Source organism: Vitis riparia, chromosome 5, assembly GCF_004353265.1.
Source record: "Vitis riparia cultivar Riparia Gloire de Montpellier isolate 1030 chromosome 5, EGFV_Vit.rip_1.0, whole genome shotgun sequence".
In the NCBI taxonomy this organism is placed as follows: Eukaryota; Viridiplantae; Streptophyta; class Magnoliopsida; order Vitales; family Vitaceae; genus Vitis; species Vitis riparia.
Window position 1 is genome coordinate 20,286,991 of NC_048435.1, and position 22,229 is coordinate 20,309,219.

Genomic DNA, 22,229 nt, shown 5'->3' on the forward strand with positions numbered 1-22,229 from the left:
ATTCAAACTAGGTTTTCTGTCTGTCCATAGTTCAAACGCTGTTTTAGGCACAAACTTACTAGGAACACGGTTCAGAATGTAGGTTGTTGTTTTAATGGCTTCACCCCATAAGTATTCTGGCAAATTTGATCTACTCATCATGCTCCTCTTCATTTCCATAAGAGTGCGGTTGCGCCTTTCTGCCACCCCTTTCTGTTTAGGACTATCAGGCATAATATATTGAGCAACAATACCATTATCTTGTAAGTACCTTGCAAAAAGTCCTTTTTGATGTCCAGCATCACCATGTTTCCCATAATACTCACCATCTCAATCAGATCTTACAATCTTGATGACTTTCCCCAATTGTTTCTCAACTTCAGTTCATAAGACTTTGAACATTTCAAGAGCATCTGCCTTTTATTTGATCAAATATACATAGCCATATCGGGAGAAATCATCAATGAATGTAATGAAGTACTTGTTGTCACACAAGGTAGTGGAGTAAGGCCCACTAATGTCTGTATGAACAATCTCCAACAAATTTTGACTACGAGTTGCACCATTTTTCTTAGTCTTTGTAAATTTTCCTTTCACACAATCAACAAATTTCTAAGTCATCAGAATCAAGGCGAGAAAGAATCCCATAACTAATTAAGCGTTCTACTCGTTCTTTAGAAATGTGCCCCAAACGCTTATGCCATAACAATGAAGATCTTTCTTTAGTCAAAGGTCTTTTAGCAACACTGTTTTCAATATTATAAGAACAAGCAGATAACAACGACAATCTATAAAGCGCGTCAGACAAAACACAATTGTCAATAACTTTAGAGTCATAAATCACTTCAACTCTTTTATTTGCAAAAGTGAAACTATATCCAGCTTTGTCAAGTACTTAAAGGGAAATTAAATTCCTTCTAAACGAATGTACACAAAAAAACATTGTCTAAAACAAGCTGAAAACCAGAATCTAATTCTAAAACAGTAATCCCAATATGTTCAACATCAATCCCGATGTCACTGCCAACTTTAAGCTTTGACTCTTTTTCACTTGGCTTCCTCAGATTTCTTATCCCCTGTAAAAAAATTGCAACATGAACAGTAGCACCACTGTCAAGCCACCATAAATCTAAAGGAACATTAACTAAATTAGATTCAAAATAGACATAGGCAGATAACATACTATGTTCCTTCTTTTTCTTCTCTAGACAATTCTTAAACTTAAAGCAATCAACCCTCTTGTGACTCTTTTTGTTGCAGTGATAGCACTTAAGGTTTGTGTTCTTGGCATTTTCATTTCCATTCTTCTACTTCTCACTCTCACTCTTCTTTGAATTCTTGCTTTTCTTATGACTGTGGAAGTTGGGCTTTCTAGCCTTTTCAACTCTCTTCTGATTATTCGGTTTTCCAAGAGCAACGAGATGAGCAGATTCATTCTTTTCTCTTTCCAGCTTTTCTTCCTCAGTCACACACTTAGCGATCAGGTCATTCACACCCCAAGACCGATTCAAGGTGGTGTATGCAATCTTGATTTGGCTGAAAGAAGATGGTAGAGTATTGAGGGTTTGATGAACAATAAACTTATCGGGAATGGGAATGTCTAGTGCTTTCAATTTAGTCTAAAGATGCACTATTTTTAGGATATACTCATGAACCCCTTTCATATCATTATACCTCATATTCATCAATTCATCCATAAAATACCCAGCTTCAGCATTGTCAGATGTTTGGTATCTATTTCCCACAACAACGAGAAATTCCTTAGCATTGTTGCTCTCAAGTATTCCTCCAAGGAGATGCTCAGCAATAGACCTCTTGATTGAAATGAGACTCAAACGGTTCGATCTTTCCCATTTCACAGAATGAGCTCTCATAGCTTTAGTGCTTTCATTAGTAGGCTTAGGAGGTTCATCTTCACGTAGAGCCATGTCCAAGTCCATCATTCCTAAAACAAACTCTATGTTTGATCTCCATCTCTTATAGTTCGATCCACTTAGAATTTCAATTGTAGCATTATTATTGTTCACAGCAAAAGAAACTGATTGACAAAAATTTGCAACTAAATCAATTATGAGTAATAGGTAAAATGTTTAAATAAGCATAAGCAATACAATACAATAATCAATTGTATTATCATACACTCCCCTTTGGGCAGAGTCCACAATAAACAACTATTCTCTAAGCATGAAGATCAACAAATAATTCATTAAATTTATTTCCTTTGGGCAAACAAATTTATCAAATTATTTATCTCATTCAATATCCTCATGTTGTTAAATTAATTTGCACAATAACCCCCTTTGGGCAGACGATTATACAAATTAATCTAAAATTTTCCTCTTCAACAAAATAAGAACTCATAAACTTGCAAATTTTGATGGTTAAATCACTTTGGTGAAATAACCTCAACAATTCACATGCAACGTTCCAAAATTTGGTAAATTAAAAAACAATATTGTCCAACAACAATAGTGCATATTATGCATATAATCAAACAAGATGAAGTACATCACAAACTATACTTTCAATGATCAATGACCAATTATAATTGCAAGAATTTGAACAACAACAATTATTATTATTATTATTATTATTATTATTATTATTATTCAATAGTGCATATTATGCATATAATCAAACAAGATGAAGTACATCACAAACTATACTTTCAATGATCAATGATCAATTATAATTGCAAGAATTTGAACAACAACAATTATTATTATTATTACACTTTAAACTAATTATTTAACTAGTTTATGTGATTTAGACCAAGTAGGAGAGTATGCTTGAAAAAGTTTCAATCTAAAGAGAGTGTGCTTGAAAAAGTTTCAATCTAAAGAGAGTGAGTACTACACTCCTATTCCATATATATTAGCATAATTTCTGGTAAATTCTCAATAGAAAATTATACCAAATAATAATTTTAAGCTAATTAAATCACATAAATAGGTAATAATTATTTAATAATATTTTTTACCCCCACAAAATAAAATAATATATCCAGAAAAATAGATGACAAAAAAAACGAGCGCACAAGAAAAAACGGGGCTCAAAGCGGACACCGGATGAGGTTACACGCGTCTCACACACTTGACCCGCAAGTGGGGAATGTGCAACACATGTGGCACATGTGGCATGTGCTGGAGGTTATCTTCAACCTCCAGCAACAGGTCAAAAAACTTGCAATTCGGGTTAAATGACCCAGTTGCTACCCGGCTTACAAACAATTGAAAAAAGAATGTTTTTTGATGAGGATCTTGAGAGGTTTTAAACTTTAGGTTGTTTCTAACAATTCTAAGTCATTTAATCATCAAAAAACAACTTAAAGATCCCCATAATTGATTAACAAAAATTGGTTTTTATACCTCCATAGCCAAGATCGAAAAATTCTATTTTAACACCTATTTTGACCTCATTTTACATGTATTTTTACCTTAACAATATAAGAAATCTCTCTACAACAATTAATTAAACAAAAAACTTCTCAATCTTACTCAATTTTTTAAAAAAAATATATAAAACGAATTTTCTAGGGTTCATACCCATATTTTTCAATTTTCACCAAATTAAGCCAAAAAAACGAAATTGATGCTACATATTACCTATAATATATGTAAACAACAAAATCCAAGAGTTTAATTTGAGTAAAATACAATAATTTGAACAAATAAAATTTTTCTTGAATCTTTAAACAAGAAAATTCGAAAAATTTAAAAACTTAATTACTCCCAATTTAAACAAAGAAATTGCAAGGCCCTTTTATCTTAAAAGGGTGGCAGTTAGGCTGAGAGGAGAAGCCCTTTTATATCAAGGGCTCGTTAGTGGGCTGGGAAGGAATGGCCAAGATGGGCTGCAGTCTCGTGACAGAGGGAATAAAAGGAGTTAGGGCTCTCTCTCTCACTGATGAAATGGAAATGGAAGCTAGGACTACAGAAGAGGCTTCGCAGGCTAGTGTTAGAGATGACGAGGGGGTCGCCTACTGTCACGGAGGGAATCGGAGGGTTTCAGAGGCTTTTCCATCGGAGTCTAGGGCGCCGTTAACCGACAAAGCGCTAACAACCGAGGCATCCAAGTATGAGCCATATCTTGTTGAGGATGGGAGGGTTCAGGATTTCTTCTCTTCTACTCCTTCCTCTGGGTGTGATCGGGCTTTGGTGGTGAGGGGCACTTCGGGATTGGATGAGACTGTTGATGGTGTTGGGTATCAAACCCCGTTGTGTGCAGTGTTGAAGGATGGCAGCCCGTGGGTGATGGACTCGGTGAAGGAAAAGTCTAAGGGTAATATTATGTCAGATGTTGTTGAGGTGATGCAAGAAAGGGCGAATCTTGGGAATAAGTGGGATGAAAGTAGTTTGGTGAAATTGAATAAGTCGTTGGGGTTCTCGACTGAAGGCGTTGAGAGGGAAATCCTAAAATTGCTGCTAAGATTGAAAACCAGAAGAGATCAAGGCAAGAAAAAGGGAACTCTAGGATTGACTAGGTTTGATCGGGAAGTAAAAAAGCTAGAATGTTCGATCAATTATGATGGTGAGAGCAGAAAGAAAGGGTTGGTCATAAGAGGAGGGGACAGAGTTTTGTGTATTAAATGAAGATAAAAAATCTATCATGGAATGTTCAAGGGGTGAATGATAGAAATAAAAAGAAACTAATTAAAGCCTTAATTAGAACCCAAAATGTGGATTTAGTATGCCTTCAAGAGACTAAAATGACCGAGATGTCTTTAAGGATGGTGCGGAGCCTAAGGGTAGGGAGATTTTTGGAGTGAGAAGCTTTGGATGCTAGGGATACAGCTGGAAGGGTGGTAGTATTCTAGGATAATAGGGTGTTAGAGCTAACGGGAATGGAAATGGGTCTCTTTTCCATTTCTTGTCGTTTTAAGAATGTTGAAGATGGATTCAGATGGACTTTCTCAGGAGTGTATGGTCCTACGCTGAGAAGACACAGAGAAGTATTTTACAAAGAATTAGGGGCCATCCGCGGGCTATGGAATGATCCATGGTGTATTGGAGGAGATTTTAATATGATCAGGTTTCCAAATGAGCGCAGAAGATAAGGCAGAGTGTCTTCTTCAATGAGAAGATTCTCGGAGGTGATTGATGAGCTGGAGTTGAGGAACCTCCCTCTTTAGGGGGGCCTATTTACCTGGAGTGAAGGGTTGAACAGTCAAACCATGTCAAGAATTGATCGTTTTTTTGTGACGGAGGACTGGGAGGGCTACTTTAATGGGGTGGTACAGAGTACACTGCCTAGGCCAATGTCGGATCATTTTCCCATCCTATTGGATGGGGGAGGGGTGAGGAGGGGGCCTGTCCCCTTTCGGTTTGAAAATATGTGGCTTAAGGAGGAGGGTTTTAAGGATTTGTTGATCGGGTGGTGGCAAGGTTTAAGATTCAGTGGTTCATTCAGTTTCATCCTTGCAGAGAAATTGAAGGCACTGAAAATCATCTTAAAATCTTGGAACAATGATGTTTTTGGGAAGGTGGGAGTGAATAAGAAGCTGGCCTTGGACAAAGTGGAATTCTGGGATAATCAGGAGAAGGGGCGTATATTATATATGGAGGAGTTGGAAGCTAGAAAGGAAGCAAAAGGGAATTTTGAAAAATGGGTTCTCATGGAAGAAATTTCTTGGAGGCAAAAATCAAGAAAAGTGTGGTTGAAGGAGGGAGACAAAAATACTGGTTTTTTTCATAAAATGGCCAACTCTCACAGAAAGAAAAATTGCTTGTCTAAGATAAAGGTGAATAGAACCTGGTTAACAGAGGGAGGGGGGATTGGAGCCTTTAAGAATCTTTTGACAGGTCCTAGTGAATGGCACCCATCTATGGATGGATTGGATTTTAATAGGATTGATGGTGATGAGGCAGCTAGGTTGGAGGAGGCTTTTACAGAGGAAGAGGTCTTTTCTGCCCTCTCAGATATGAATGGAGACAAGGCTCCTGATTTAGACGGGTTCTCTTTCAGCTTTTGGCAATTTAGTTGGGAGTTTGTGAAAGTAGAGGTTATGGGCTTCTTTAAGGAATTCCATGAGCATGGCAGATTCATAAGGAGTCTAAACTCAACTTTTCTGGTCTTTATCCCTAAAAAGGCGGGTGCGGAGGATCTTAGGGATTTTAGATCGATAAGTTTGGTATGGGGGTTGTATAAACTGTTGGCGAAAATGTTAGCTAACAGGCTTAAAAAGGTTGTGGGAAATGTGGTGTCTTCAGCTCAAAATGCGTTCGTTGAAGGAAGACAGATTCTAGATGCAGCCCTAATTGCCAATAAGGCAATAGACTCGATGCTGAAAAGAAATGAGAGCGGGGTGTTGTGTAAACTGGATATAGAGAAGGCTTACGATCACCTAAACTGGAATTTCTTGTTGTCTGTTTTGCAAAGAATGTGTTTCGGGGAGAAGTGGACTGGTTGGATATCTTGGTGCATTTCCACAGCAACTTTTTCGGTGTTAATCAATGATACTCCAGAGGGTTTCTTCAATAGTTCAAAGGATTTGTGTTAGGGGGGTCCTCTTTCTCCCTATCTTTTAGTGATTGGGATGGAGGCCTTTAGTAGGCTTATTCATAAAGCTGTGAGAGGGGGGTTTCTTTCAGGCTGCAGGATAAAAGGTAGAAGAGGAGACAGGGCTGTGGTATCTCATTTGTTGTTTGCTGACGATACTTTAGTTTTTTGTGATACATCCCAAGATCAGATGACTTATTTAAGCTAGTTGTTGATGTGGTTTGAAGCCATATCAGGTTTGAGAATCAATTTGGATAAGAGCGAAATCTTGCCGGTTGGGAGAGTTGAGAATTTGGAGTTGTTGGCTCATGAGGTTGGTTGTAAAGTGGGAAGGCTGCCAACTTCTTACTTGGGGATCCCTTTGGGGGCAAATCACAAGTCCGTGGCCGTTTGGGATGGAGTGGAAGAGAGGTTTCGGAAAAGGCTTTCCAAGTGGAAAAGGCAATTTATCTCCAAAAGCGGGAGAATGACTCTAATTCGTAGTACCTTGTCAAGTATGCCTATATACTTGATGTCATTACTTCGAATTCCTAGAGTGGTTAGTTTAAGATTGGAAAAAATTCAAAGGGATTTTTTATGGGGAGAAGGAGCTTTGGAGAGAAAACTTCATCTAGTAAATTGGGATACCGTGTGTTTGGATAAAAGAAAGGGTGGTTTGGGAGTTAGACGTTTGTCTACTCTCAATAGGGCCCTTTTATGTAAGTGGAACTAGCGCTTTGCGAATGAAAGGGATACTCTTTGGAGGCGCATCATTAGTAGGAAGTTCGGGAAGGAAGAAGGGAGGTGGTATTCTAAAGAAGTCAGGGAGGGCTTTGGAGTAGGCTTTTGGAAGGATATAAGAAAGGAAGGTGCTCTTTTGCAAAACAAGGTGGGCTTCTCTGTGGGGAATGGTAGAAGGGTGAAATTTTGGAAAGATAATTGGTGTGGGAATTTCACTCTCTACATTTCCTTTCCCTCTTTGTATGCCTTTGCAACATATAAAGAGGCTTGGATAGAGGAGATGTGGGATCATTCGGGAGGAGAAGGGGTTTGGAGTCCTACCTTCTCTAGGCCCTTTAATGACTAGGAGGTGGAGGAGGTGGAGAGATTACTTTTGACAATTCGGGATAGGAGGCTTAATCCTTTTTTGGAAGATAAATTGTTGTGGAAAGAGACAAAGGATGAGATTTTCTCAGTCAAATCTCTTTATAGGATTTTAGATTCAAGAAGAGGTGTTCAGTTCCCTATCAACATTATTTGGAATCCTTGTGTGCCTACTAAAGTGTGTTTCTTTGCTTGGGAAGCTTTTTGGGGTAAGGTGCTAACTTTGAATCAACTCAAAAAGAGGGGTCGGTGTTTAGCTAACAGATGTTTTCTTTGCTGTGAAGAAGAAGAGTCTATTGATCATATTCTTATTCAGTGCTCCAGGGCAAGAGTGTTATGGGAATTATTGTTTGCTCTTTTTGGTGTTACTTGGGTCCTACCTTATTCGGTTAGAGATACCCTTAGTGGGTGGAATGGCTTTAATTTGGGCAAAAAGCGCAGAAATGTGTGGAAGGCAACCCCTTTGTGTATCTTTTGGGTGGTTTAGAAGAAAAGAAATAGGATTACTTTTGATAATGAGAAGCTTTTGATGAATAGGTTGAAAAATTCTTTTGTTTGTAATCTTTGGGTGTGGACTAAATCGATTGTAAATGATGGTCCTCTCTCTTTACTCGGTTTTTTTTATTGGTTAGGTGTTAGGTGAGGGCTGGTATTGTATTTCTGCTTCTTTTTGTGCCCTTGGGCGCCTCTTGTATACTCCCTGTATGCTTTTGGGCCTGCTTTAAGGGGCTCCTTTCTAATATATGTTTGTTATGTGTTTGCCAATAAAATATATATATATCAATTTCAAGCTTATGACAAAAGGCCTAAAGTTTCACAATCAAAAGAAACCAAAAAACCATACTCAGTCATGAATCATAGATTTGGCTCCGAAAATAAAATAAAATAAGAAACTAAAAATTTTATTTTTGATTTCCAATTGTAGATCCTAAATCATGTAAGCCTAGCTTTGATACTACATGTAGAATATTTACATAATCACATAAATTAACCATACATGATTAAAGAATACTAACAATAGAAAATCACTATAAAGAGCATATTTGTTTAAATCATCACCAAAAAACAAGTGATTGATTATTGCAACCAAGTCTTTCTCTTTATGATCTTGATAACAGTTATGGTGGCTCTATGGGAAAACAGAAAGACCATTTATCTAGATTAGAGAGAGGACTTAGCATAACTCAATATTGGGTTCTCATTGGGTCCTCCCATAATGGGCTTCAATGAGACCCATAGCCTACACTTGCCACTCAATTGAGCTTTTACTCAAAATATGCAAAACTCAATCCAAATATGATCACTAGTTAATTTGGTTCATTATGTAATAGACTATCCATCAACTCGTTTTTTGCAAATACAAATTATTCAATTAATGTTAGCCCACATAAAAATTTTCCAACACCAACTACACCAAAATCTACCAATAGCAGGAAATCTATAAGCAACAACAACTCTTCCATGGTAGGCCCAACCCCCAACACAAACTCTCAATTTTCTTATGAATCTCTTCTCTTATTTTCTTTTAGGTTAAAGAAAGCTAACCGCTACTTTTTAAAAGAATAACTTGGGCTAGAACTCAAGCCCAAACTCAAAATTTATAAAATAGAAGCCTAGACACCCAAAAAAAAATTAAAAACCCACTAGGTATGAGGCTCAAATATATAACCTAGATCCACTTAAGCTCAAACCAAAAACTACAATAAAGGCCCATTTTGTAAAAATGTTGTGACAATATGAAACTTAAGCCTCAACATTGTATGCCTCACGATGGTGAGGCTTAAGCCTCAAGTACCATACGCGAAAGCTTAAGCCTCTGGTATCCTACACAAAGGCTTGAGCCTTGAGGTTCTTTCTTAACACCTCATCTTGAGGCATGCCTCAAAGCTTAAACCTTGAAAGGTTTTTGTATTTCATGTCCTTATCACAAAAATGTATGGCAATGAAGGCCTTAAAACATTATCGTCCCTAACAATTATGTGTAAACACAATATAATAGATGTACCTTTTTCCGACTCCACTCATGCCATTAGACTTTGTATCCACATGAAGTAAACCTAAAACACATAAATAAGATAGTAAATATTTCATCATGCTTAGAAGCGATAAAGATACAATTGAACATCACTAGTTTTTCTTCACATTCCTAATTCACCAAATCAAGCATTTCATCGTTCATTTGTCTATTGAATGACAAATTCCTAGCAATTTGGTCCTTCATCCTCATGAGATGATATTTGAGAGGTAGCTTTACTCATTGAATTCTTCATATATCTATTTTCATCATATAAGAATTCGTTTTAAGAAAGTACTAAGGAACAAAAAAGAATATTAAATAAAATAACTTTCTTATTTTTATTTTTGCTGAGAAAAATACAAAAAAAAATCAAATATAACTAAAATTAGCTAAAAACTTCTACATTTTCGTATTATTGAATCTTTCCATGGAAAAGGTAAAAAAAAAAAAAAAGTTTGAAGTAGCATTAAAAAATAAAACCATTTATTATCTTTAAATCTATTTATAATTTTCTTTCACTTTTTCTTTTTTTCTATTTTCCTCCGTATTTACTTTCCTCCCATTTTTCCTTAAATTTACCCGGGAATCAAACATACCCCAACAATTAGGCAACATCAAAATATCTAGATCAAATAAAATATGGCAGTCTCTCCAACATCATCAAATTATAGACCCAAATGATGGATAAATTATACCTAGAAAAATGAGGCCAATTTTTATTCTCAATATCGACATTAATAGGAAAGTTTAAATTCAATCTGCAGAACAACAGAAACCAATTTGTCGAATTAGAGAGTTAAAGAGTTTTAGGAAGAACTGGGAATCCACCATGAAATGGAACAACAAAAGAAATCAATGATGCTGATCAGATGCTGTAGCCATGGAAATCAAATCATTTGAACACACACATCGCAGATCTAACTATACCCAAAATGAAATCAACGTTCTAGAGAGAGCCCACAGGGCACGTACCTCCAGATGAAGGAGCCATTCAATCAGCTGAAATGAGAAAACCTAAACCACCTGTAGAAGAAGAAAAAGTGGGGAGTAGGGCCAACGCTTTGTGCGAGTTTATTAGGGTCCGTGGGATGGAATTTGGGCTGATTGGGCCCAATCCAATTTTGACCCAATCCAAAATGAAAAATACAAATTAAAAATGTGTATCCTAAAAATTCACATCCTCCATGAAATAGAAAAAATCTCCTCCTTGGGTTTGATTGCAAAATCAATAATTTTACACTAACCCACAAAGTTAGTTTATGAATGAACTTCCCATCCTAGTTTCCCTATTTTCCCTCACCCATTGCACTCTTCCATATATCTATGCTAAGAAAGATACAATGATTGTTACAAATGAGTCTTAGGTTTTTAAAATAAAATTTTCTGTATAAATTATTAAAAAAACGGAAATTGACTTTGTGCTTTCAAAAATTTATTTATTTTAAGATTTTAAAATTTCGACGAAGTGAGAATATTTGACGTCCTTGAATAAATAACCCAAGTTTATTAACAGCTTCTTGTGCAAGCTGGATTTTGATACAAACTCGTAATTCATAAAATAAAAAATAAAACGTTGCCACTTCAACCCCTATGAGCTAACTAGACAATTCGATTCATGCAAGTTTAGTAGGGAGTTCAACCCCTCGATATTCCCTATGAAGTGCAAGAAGACCAATTTAGGTTTCACAATCCAATAACAATAAAATTGAGTTAGTTTTTATATAAATTTATATTATTAATGTTTCAATCAAATATATTTATAATTTAGTTAACTTATTTATTTAAAAAGCAAGTTTAAAATGAGTCAAATATGAATTAAATAATTTAAAATTATAATTAGATTAATCACGGAATTATTAAATAAGTTAACTCAAGTCAAATTTGTGTTTATATAAACCCAAAAACTACATATTTATTAAGCAAGTTATACAAGTGAATACGAATTTGATCCAAAACTAATTATATTCAATCAAAATTCACACAAAAAAAAAATGTTAAGTTGGGTTCGAATCATGTTGACGAATCGTATCAACAAATCATGTCAAATTTTACAACTCTTGTTTTCAACCAATTTTAAGATGAAAGCATTTATCACATTATAAGAGTGAATGGAGTAAGGGTTCACTCTAATGTGTTAAGGTGGACTCCGAGAGGTTGCTTCTCTACCATCACTTGATGCCTTTATTATTAGTATGTTCATACTTAATCAATATGATATCTCTAACTATTACCTTTATTCCTCTCAAAAAGGGTTTGAATTACCAAAATATGTATACATGTTTTTAAATTTCTTCTTACAATTTCTTTGAAGATGTTTCATACTAAAACGCTTAATTGAGCTTAAGAGTGGTGGGGTAAGTTTAATGGAGTTTGTGCACCATAGTAAAAGGTACCTCGAGTACATGGAATGAATTCGGGGTTAGATGCCTAGTGTCACGCCCCAAAACCCACTCCAAGGGCGTGACGGTCATTTCACACTTCAAATCTGAAGGCTTACAGTGTAACCTAACCCAAACAATTATCTTGTAATCGGAAGTTACTAATTACCAAGTACCTGTTCAAAGTAGTGGAACAAAATCTAAAATCCTGAAAATTCGATTTCAACACTAAAACATCCACTATCCAAAATCCATTGTCCAAAAAAATTGCAAACTTAAACAATTCAAGTACTAAAACAAACTTCAAAATCTTCAAAACTCAACTTTGAACTAACATAAAATTTAAAGGATCAATATCCAAATAGCTTCCAAATACTAAAAGATTCAAATGAACATAACTAAAGTTAAACAAAATCCAACATAAAATCCTAAGTCAAATCCTAATGATGACTATTCCTCAACCTAGCCATCACTCCTTACCCGAACTAAAAGTACCTGAAAAATTTTCAACAATTGGGAATGAGCTCACAACCCAATAAGGAATATTAATGCAGTTCATGGATCAAATATTTTCATTTCAAATAGGAGATATCATTTTTTTTTCTCATTAAATATCAGAGTTTCAAAAATACTAATATATTCAAAATTCAACCAACCATTTTCATATCAAATTCAAACACTTTCACATAAGATTCAATCAAATCCATTCAATTTTCATTACTCTGGTTATCAAATATCAAATGCCCAATTAGGTGGGACTTTTCAAATGGGTGGTTAGCCTCAAATTGTTCCTGATGGAAGGAACCAAACACTACTAGTACTAGTAACCTCTAACCAAACCCCTAGAGGTTGGGGTCCAAATCAATTACATTCCCACCATGAAATGTAAAGGTCAACTATTATATCCCGTTGACAGGGCCGAATAGTCAACTATTATATCCCGTTGACAAGGGCCAAATAAACCAGAGTGATGTTTTTGTTCAAGTATTCAAATTTACACAACATAATATCTTCATATTTTGTGTCATAAATAAAACAAAATATTCCAACATAATATTTAGTGCAAAACAGTTTGATCCATGCATGGTAACAAAATATCATTTTCTTTTCCACAATTCAAAATAACATATAAAATAATTTAATTTTATAAATATTGCATTAACTTCCCTTACCTCAAAATATGCAAAGACCTTGAAGGAAAAATAACCCTGAAAAGTCTACTCCTCACCTAACACAATAAAAGACAACTATTACTATTTACCTCAAAATATAAATCTGATAATCCTAAAATTTCTAAATATTAAGATTAATATTTCTGATTAACAAAGTAATAATTTAATTACCATATTCCTTATTTAATTATAATTTTTTTTTCTAATTTAAGTCAAAGAACGCCTCATAACTTAACTATTTACTATTTATTTTACTAATTAAATTTTATTCTATTTATTAGCTTATACTCATCATTAGTATAATTATAATACCAAAAACTTTACTTTCTTTTATTTAAAACTTCTATTCTCTAGTTTTTTTTTTCAAACATAAACTTTATCCATTATTGTCAATATAATAATAATATATATATATATATATATATATTGTCATTCTCCCATTCCAGTGTGCACACGCGTCCTCCTTTTTTTTTTTCTTTTTTTTTAATTCTTAAGCCATTCTCCAATTCCACAGTGTGTACACGCGTCTTCCAATTTTTTTTTTTTCCCTAAAAGCTTAAGAATTTCCAATTTCCAACAATAAATCAAAATCTTAAATTTTCACTATTTTGATATTAAAACGAAATAAAAAAAATAATCTAACCCTAATCTAGATTTGGGGTTTTCCAAAAAAAATATATCTAATGTGTTTGAAATTAATCAATGAATCTAAAATATTAAACTAGGGGTTAGAATCTTACCTATAGAGATCTGTTCTTCAACCCTGAAATCTGACTCCAACCTACGTTCTCTGAAATTTTACGAACAGGAACTCTATTCAGAAAAGAACGGAAAGAATAAAATTTCTAATTTATACCTAGGGTATTTATTCGTAAAATTACACTTTTACCCTTCTTCCTTTTTATTAAATTAATTAATTAACTAATTTAATTATTATTAGTAATTTCCTAAATTACCCTTAAAAGAAAATGTTTGGGCGTTACACCTAGAGTTGAAGCACCATAGAGAGAAGTTATCTTAGAACTTCAATCTCTCAATTTCAAAAGCTCACCACTCTTCTCTCAAACATAATAGGTACTTGACTATTCACTCATAGTTTGTTTGAAAGTAATTTTATAAAGAGTTTCTATTTTTTTTAACATTTGAAAGCAATTTTTTTGATAAAAAATTTTAATTATCAGAAATATTGGAAATGTTTCCTAAAGTTATTAGACAATTTTTTTTTACAAAGAATCCACTAAGGACATAATTAATCAACCAGAATCCTCCCCCAATTGAGGGTATTCATAATTAATGTGATCAACAGTGCCTAAAAGTCCTTAATTTCCGTTATCAGCACAGCTGGGTGTCTCCACATTCTCAAGAATGGCCGGGAGCGCACTGGACACCCGGTCTGCCCAATTCCTTGCAAAGGTGTGCACTATGCCCCAAGTGATGGCCGGCAGCACAAATTAAACAAGATAAACATGCATTGGGTACTGCACCCCTCCATGCATGTTGCCATATGAGCACACCCCAGTTGACAGACAAAAATTCCTACGGCACGCCAAAATTCCGTGCAACAACATTAACCTTTGTTTTGAATATGAAAGGCCACCCCAAGAGTCATGAAAAGAACTAGAGAGTGGCAGTGTGTGTGTTTTTTTGCCTCTGAGTTGACTTTTATGTTGGTTTTAGTTGCAATGGTCGGTTATACTTGTACGGCTTGGGCTCAACCGCCCCGCATTGTACGAAAACAAAGTTGTTTCTTGATTTGTTCCCCACGTTTATGTGCTCATGGATGATGGTCAAATGGGTCATTTTCTTTGCAACAAAAAACTGAGTGAGATGAATTCTCTTATTGTGAGTAGAGGAACGTCGCTTTCAAATTCCTACATTTTGCTTCATTTCCGTCCAAGCCAATCCAAAGGGCAGTCACGTCAAGTGGTATTTATTTAGGTGAGTATGTGGCATGTAGAGAAAGGCCCCGCGAGCACAAGAAGCCATGTGTACAGGTTGCCACATGTACTTTATTTTCTTCTTTACTTCCACATTATATATATATGGTTTTTACATGATTTTATTCTTTAATTTAGGTAAAAATTATTTGTTGCTTGTGGGTCAAATTTTGCCTACTTCATTAATTTGTGTTAACACCAATGGATTTTGTTTATTCATTTGGAGTGATGTTTGGCATGGATGCGGGGTCGGAGATTTTAGGATTTAGATTGAGAGTTTTGAGAATTATATCGCAATCATTTTGTTTTATTCCAAAATTATTAAAGGAAAATTGGGATATAAGAATTTGGGTTAATGATTTTTCTTCAAATATTATAATAAAACCGATATAAAATAATATTTATAGAATCAAGAGAAATTATTATCTTAGCAAAGTTATTGGTTTATCAATAAATGAAAATTTATTAATTAAGAGAGGATATTATGATTCTTTTATTTATACATGTATAACTTATAAATACAAAAATAATGAACGAACTCAAAAGTTAATATAAAAACTTAAGACATTCTAAAAAAAAAGATATGGTTATTATTTATAAAGGATAGAAAGACTCCTAAAAAGAAAAAATATTGAATCAAAGATTGATATTATATATAGAAGACAATAAGGTTGTAAATATGCGATATTATAAGAAAAATATAAGTTATAAAAATCAGTAAATACTGAATTATAAATTTTTGTTTGTTATTTTTTATAAACTTCATACATTATTAATGTATATTCCCTTGGATCCTTAAGGATTTCTAAAACAATTATTATCTTATACATTTAAAAAGATTATTAAATTAGTACATTAGCCTGAATTGGTACCAAAAGATTTTATTATTTAATTGAGATTATTTATTTATTGAAGAAATTGATATGTTTTGTTATAAGGTAAAACTACTAATAAATACATTTTTGCTATGATTAATAAATTTATAATTTTTGCATCTACAAAAATTGAAGCAATTGATATTAGTGATTTTCTATGTATATCAAGTGTTTTTACATGTAATTGAGAATGCGTTTGGGAGTGATTCTAAAAAACATTTTTTGCATTTCTAACATTTAAATGATAAAAATTTTCAAATCACTATTAAACGGGCTTTGAATTTATTTTAAATTGTCAAAACTCTTGTAAAATCTAACAAGACTAGTTTTAAAAATACATTTAAATCCAAGTAATCTAAAGATGACAACTAATTCAATTTATTAATCTAATATATATATCTCAAATTTATTTATTTAGGATGTTTCACTTAGGCTTAAATATTATCAGGACCATCTATTCATCCCTTCTTTAGATAATTTCAACAAAAAAATACAGAAACACAACTAAGCTTATAATTATAGTATTAAAAGTGAAAGGAGGTTATTAATCATACATTCTAGTATAGATCTATTGAATCACCTAAAAAAGTTGAAGTGAGATAAAAGCATTGTTTTGAAAACCAGATTGAACCGGTCAATCTGACCACTAACCAACAGCCTCTCCGGCGAATTGGACCATTCAAGGTTGGACCAGCTTTGAACCGCTTGAACCGATAGTCAAATCGTCCAGTTTTAGACGAACCAGTCAACTGCCAGTTGACCAAAATTCTGGTGGGTTGTTAGGCCCAACGCCCCTCCTTGCAAGCCCACTATGTTATCTACAAAATGGCAAACATTATATTATTGGTTAATTATATTCTTAATTAAATATTAATTGCTCAAAGTTACCAAACTTATATGTCCATGTTCTGCCTTTCATCATGAGTTCGATGTCTAAACTAGACTCATTCAAATAATTGCATTGTTAATTAATTACTTAACTTTATAAGGACATAATTTTCAAATATATGAATAAACTAGATTCATCCTCATCATTCATTGCATCTCCTAAAGAGATGAGAAATGAATAAAGCTTTTACAACATCAATGGATTCACATCATTGTTGATAGTGTACCGAATCACTGCAAATTGTCTCAATATTATTTAAAGATAAACTTCACTTCTTTTGATAACTTTAGGAAAAAAGTAGAAGGTAGTGATGAATAAACAAACATATAGATAAGTAGGTTTCTATTCAGTATATTAATAGGGCCACTAGCTTAGGCAACATCAGGCATAGGCTTCATGAAAAATATGAAGGAAGTTGACATTATTTTCAGTCAACACTATGTAGGCATAAATTGACCCACTTCTTTATGTTATTTAGCAAAGCTTTTATTTATAAATTTGTTGAAGCATCGTGAGGTTAATTGAGGTCATGCACATGAAAAAATAAAAAATAAAAGAGACATTTTTCATGCCAGGATATTTGAACCGGATATCTAGGTTTCCTAAATTGAAAATGAGTAAGTGATGAAATTAATGACAAACGATATTAGAAAAGAAATGGATAAAAAATTATTGGAGACTAACATATCCTAAAACATCCTTAGGATTAACCTTGTTGATCCAAATTAAGCAACATACCTCAATTTTAAATTCAAATACTAAACAACAGTCATTCCACTAACACACATGAACACGACACTAATTGTCACGACCCAAGTTCCGGGCGACCCAGAATTTGGCCCATGATCACAGGTCAAAGTTTTGACCCTAGGGTTCCTCCTAATCCACACTGACAGTAAACCAAAACGCTCTGATTTTATTTTATTTTTTAACATAAACCACACTAGTGCTCCCTCCAACTAACAATCCAATTTAATAATATATCAACCTCTACTCAAGAGCCACAAGATATAATAATTATCACAAAAGTCTAGAAATAAGATTTCATAGTTGAGCAAATTAATCAAAATAAAGTCTCATTACAAATATATAGTTTTAAAGTTTGCTAATACAAGTTTCAAAATAAACCAACATAACAAATACACTACAATCCATTAGGCTGCTCCAAAATCTCCTGGGGCATCTTGAAGCCGTCCCTGCCCCATCTGTGGAACTTTAGGAGTCACATTTGCATCTAAAAACATATAAGAAAGGCAATGTTAGCTATTATTAGGGGTCTCCTTGAGGTTGAAATCAAGTTTGTTGTGCGCCTCTTAATGGGCAAGCCCTTCATAAGTGATCTACCACCCCACAACCATAACATACTCTAGTAGTAGCCACCCTTTGAGCACTCTGCTCACCTCCTGCATAGAATGAAGAATGTCCCTCAAATTGTTGACCTCTCTACCTCTGCTGCTGGCTCTGGGATCTCCTCTGAGGACTTTCCCCCACTTTTTGTTTCCCTTTTCTGTCCCCCCTTTGTTCTCGAATTTGATTGGTGTCCTCTATGTCTTACTCCACCAATAAAGCTCTCTTAACCAACTCAAAATAGTCTCTTATAGCCAATGGGACCAATTTATTTCTAATAACAAGCCTCAACCCCTACTAGAATCTCCTAGTCTTTTCTCCTTCCTCACTAATCATCCCCATGGCAAATCTAGACAACTCTGCAAAACAAGATTCATATTTCAACAGTGACATAGTTCCTTGGATGAGGTGCTCAAATCCCATCCTCCTGGTCTTCTCTCCTTCCTCACTAATCATCCCCATGGCAAATCTAGACAACTCTGCAAAACGAGATTCATATTCCAACACTGACATAGTTCCTTGGTTGAGGTGCTCAAATTCCATCATCTTGGCATGCTTAACCACCTCTCCAAAATATTAGTCCAAGAAGATTCTTTCAAATTCATCCCAAATCATCACCTCAGTGTCATATACTCTCTTCATTGATTCCCACCAAAAATCCGTTTTGTCTACTAACATATACGCCGCTAAACTTATCCTCTTTTCCTCAGGTATGTTCAATTCCACTGAATTCTCTTCATTCTCCTCAACCAATGTTCCGCTGCTTCAGCATTGGGCTCTCCATTAAAAGATGGAGGTTGCATCACCATAAACCTCTTCATTGCCTCCATTTGGCTCATTATTGGCCTAGTAGAGCGGCTCCTCTAGGAACGGTCTGAATCCTCTTGGCCTTGGGTAACTCCTGACCTCCTAGAACCTTGGTCTCTCATTAACCGAGGAGTCTCTCATAACTCTCTTCTTACTTCCCGGAGCTCTTCCCTTACCAACTTTAACTCCTCATCTCTTTCAGTTCTTTCTCTTCTTAGTCTTCCCGCCATTTCAATCCTAACAAACCCTAATCCAGCCACACTTCCAAAGTGAGCAAAATAAATTCACATATAACCATTTAGCAACTTCAACAACTATTAAAAAGTTTCACTTTCATACAACCATAATACATAATTCAACATAATTAACACCATAACACTTCTTACTATCATCAACAAACATTATAACAAGATTTTTCAAACATCAAGAATAAGCAATTAAATAATTTAATTAATAATCAGCTCATTAACTAAATACATACAGAAAATCATAAACATAACAATACACACAAACACTGACCCTAAGGTATTATTGCAACATTGGCTCTGATACCACGTTGTCACAACCCAAATCCGAGCGACCTAGAATTTGGCTCATGATCTCAGGTCAAAGGTTTGACCCTAAAAGTTCCTCTTAATCCACTCTAACAATCAACTAAAATGCTCTGAATTTTTTTTTTTTTTTTTTCTGAATATAAATCATACTAGTGCCTCCTCCAACTAACACTTCAATTTACTAAGGTTCACGTGTACACAAAATAATCATTCCACCGTAATTGATCAACCCACATATATTAATTTCTATAATTATAACAATTCAACAATTAAATAAAATGCATGTGGATATGTGACACACAGTCATACAATGCACTATCGTTATCAGGCTTTCACCGAAGAATATGCATCCGTATCCAAATACACTCTTCATTTGGAGTCTTCCCAAGGTAGATTATTGGGTCTTTCACCCTAGGGATCTCACTCCCTTCTTAATTCGTCTCACACGAGCCTTTACTTTTCATTACTATTTTATTTTTCCTTTCTTTTTTCATTTCATGCACTTTTCACAATTTTTTTTTTTCCCTTCACACAACCATGATGCAAATGAAATGCAATGAGGTTAATTATTCTCATTCACAAATATCACAATATCAAATAAAATTCCAACTAGTCCAAATATCATTAAAATTACAATTATACCAAAATTCCATAATTTTTCCACAACCTCAATAATTCCAATAATCAAATATAATTATTTTATCCACAATAAAATTACCAAAACCAACCAAATAAATTTCCAATAATTGAAATCTCAATTGAACATAATCTATACCAAAATTCCATAATTTTTCCACAATCCCAATAATTCCAATAATCAAATATAATTATTTTATCCACAATAAAATTACCAAAAACAACCAAATAAATTTTCAATAATTCAAACATCACTTAAGTATAATTTCCACCAATATTTCATTATTTCTCAACAATCTCAATAATTTCAATAATCTAATACAATTATTTTCCCTAATTAATCACTTTCATTATCATACAAAAATCCAAAGGAAAATTTTTAAATCACCTAATAAACTTTCTTACATCATAAATATTACATATTTACCTTCCAACAACGAGATTTATAATTTTCTTTTAAAGAAAAATGTATTAAATAAAAATTATAGGGTTAAGTCTCCTTACCGCAGCTCTAACAATCCGACCGTTGAAAACGAAATCAGTCATCGTAGGAATGTTCCTCGTGTCGAGTAGAACTTTTCCTCAAAATTGCAAGCGAAAAGGAGCTCGTTTGGTCAGCTGTTTAGATGTTACTTTTATTAAAAGAAAAAAAATGAAATAAATAAGCAAAATAGAAAAATGTGTTACTTTTATTAAAAGAAAAAAAAAGGAAAATATAATAGATGTACCTTTTTCTGACTCCACTCATGCCATTAGACTTTGTATCCACATGAAGTAAACCTAAAACACATAAATAAGATAGTAAATATTTCATCATGCTTAGAAGCAATAAAGACACAATTGATGATCACTAGTTCTTCTTCACATTCCCAATTTACCAAATCAAGCATTTCATCGTTCTTTTGTTTATTGAATGACAAATTCCTAGCAATATGATCCTTGCTCATCATGACATAATATTTGAGAGGTACTCGTTAAATTCTTCATATATATATATATATATATATATATATATATATAGAAAAAACATATTAAATAAAATAATTTTCATATTTTCATTTTTACTAAAAAAAAAAATATAAAAGAAATCAAATATAACTAAAATTAGCTTAAAAACTTATACATTTTCATATTATTGAATCTTTCCGTGGAAGAGGTAAAATAAAATAAAAAAACTTGAAGTAGCGTTAAAAAATAAAACCATTTATTATCTTTAAATCAATTTATAATTTTCTTTCACTTTTTTTTTTTTTTTTTTTCTTCTGCATTTACTTTCCATCCCATTTTTCCTCAAATTTACCCGGGAAGCAAACATAGCCCAACAATTAGGCAACATCAAAATATCTAGATCAAATAAAATATAGCAGTCTCTCCAGCATCATCAAATTCTAGACCAAAATGATGGATAAAATATACCTAGAAAAATGAGATCAACCTTTATTCTCAATATTGAAATTAATAGGAAAGTTTAAATTGAATCTGCAGAACAACAGAAACCAATTTGTCGAATTAGAGAGTTAAAGTTTTAGGAAGAACTGGGAATCCACCATGAGATGGAACAACAAAAGAAATCAATGATGCTGATCAGATGCCGTAGCCATGGAAATCAAATCATTTGAACACACACATCGCAGATCTAACTATACCCAAAATGAAATCAGCGTTCTAGAGAGAGCCCAAAGGGCACGTACCTCCAGATGAAGGAGCCATTCAAGCAACTGCAATGAGAAAACCAAAACCACCTGGAGAAGAAGAAAAAGTGGGGAGTAGGGCCACCGCTTTGTGCGAGTTTATTAGGGTGGGGTTATTGTCGGATGGAATTTGGGCTGAATGGGCCCAATCCAATTTTGACCCAATTCAAAATGAAAAATACAAATTAAAAATGTTTTGGAAACTACTAAGGTTGTCCATTTGATGTCGGTAAAAGTGTATAACGAAATTTAGTCAAATGTAAAGCAATTAGTAGAATTGATTATACAAACACATTGCAAATTTAATGCTAAACCCTTCCTTTTTCATTTAATCCCCGGGTTGCGTTTTTTCGGAAACATTGTCCA

General features: G+C 33.9%; 1 protein-coding gene and 1 long non-coding RNA gene across 5 annotated transcripts; both read right to left on the minus strand.

Moving 5' to 3' along the window:
* Positions 1-805: 805 nt before the first annotated feature.
* LOC117914916 lies at positions 806-10,609 on the minus strand. 2 transcript variants are annotated; one of them, XR_004651325.1, is made up of 4 exons: positions 10,550-10,609; positions 9,566-9,617; positions 1,163-2,017; positions 806-1,055 (listed from the first exon to the last, which is right to left on the minus strand). XR_004651325.1 is itself a non-coding variant. In XM_034830437.1 (4 exons), exons 1-3 carry the CDS (start codon positions 10,566-10,568, stop codon positions 1,287-1,289), a joined length of 612 nt encoding a protein of 203 aa, XP_034686328.1. In that variant the 5' UTR covers positions 10,569-10,591; the 3' UTR covers positions 806-1,055; positions 1,163-1,286. The 2 variants fall into 2 exon arrangements, 1 of the variants encoding a protein (XP_034686328.1); XM_034830437.1 differs by lacking the exon at positions 9,566-9,617 and having other exon boundaries at positions 1,163-1,515; positions 1,654-2,017; positions 10,550-10,591.
* Positions 10,610-16,430: 5,821 nt separating this feature from the next.
* LOC117914212 lies at positions 16,431-21,942 on the minus strand. Of its 3 annotated transcripts, none has more exons than XR_004651239.1 (4): positions 21,864-21,942; positions 20,901-20,952; positions 20,677-20,790; positions 16,431-16,757 (listed from the first exon to the last, which is right to left on the minus strand). It is a non-coding gene; the product is annotated as an uncharacterized LOC117914212 (long non-coding RNA). The 3 variants fall into 3 exon arrangements; XR_004651238.1 differs by having other exon boundaries at positions 20,677-20,804; XR_004651240.1 differs by lacking the exon at positions 21,864-21,942 and adding an exon at positions 21,589-21,650 and having other exon boundaries at positions 20,677-20,804.
* Positions 21,943-22,229: the final 287 nt, after the last annotated feature.

Coding starts and splice junctions, on each gene's coding strand:
- LOC117914916 (XM_034830437.1), bottom strand. Junction 1,516..1,653: donor GATGAATTGATGAATATGAG/GTATAATGATAT, acceptor ATCTTCTTTCAG/CCAAATCAAGATTGCATACA.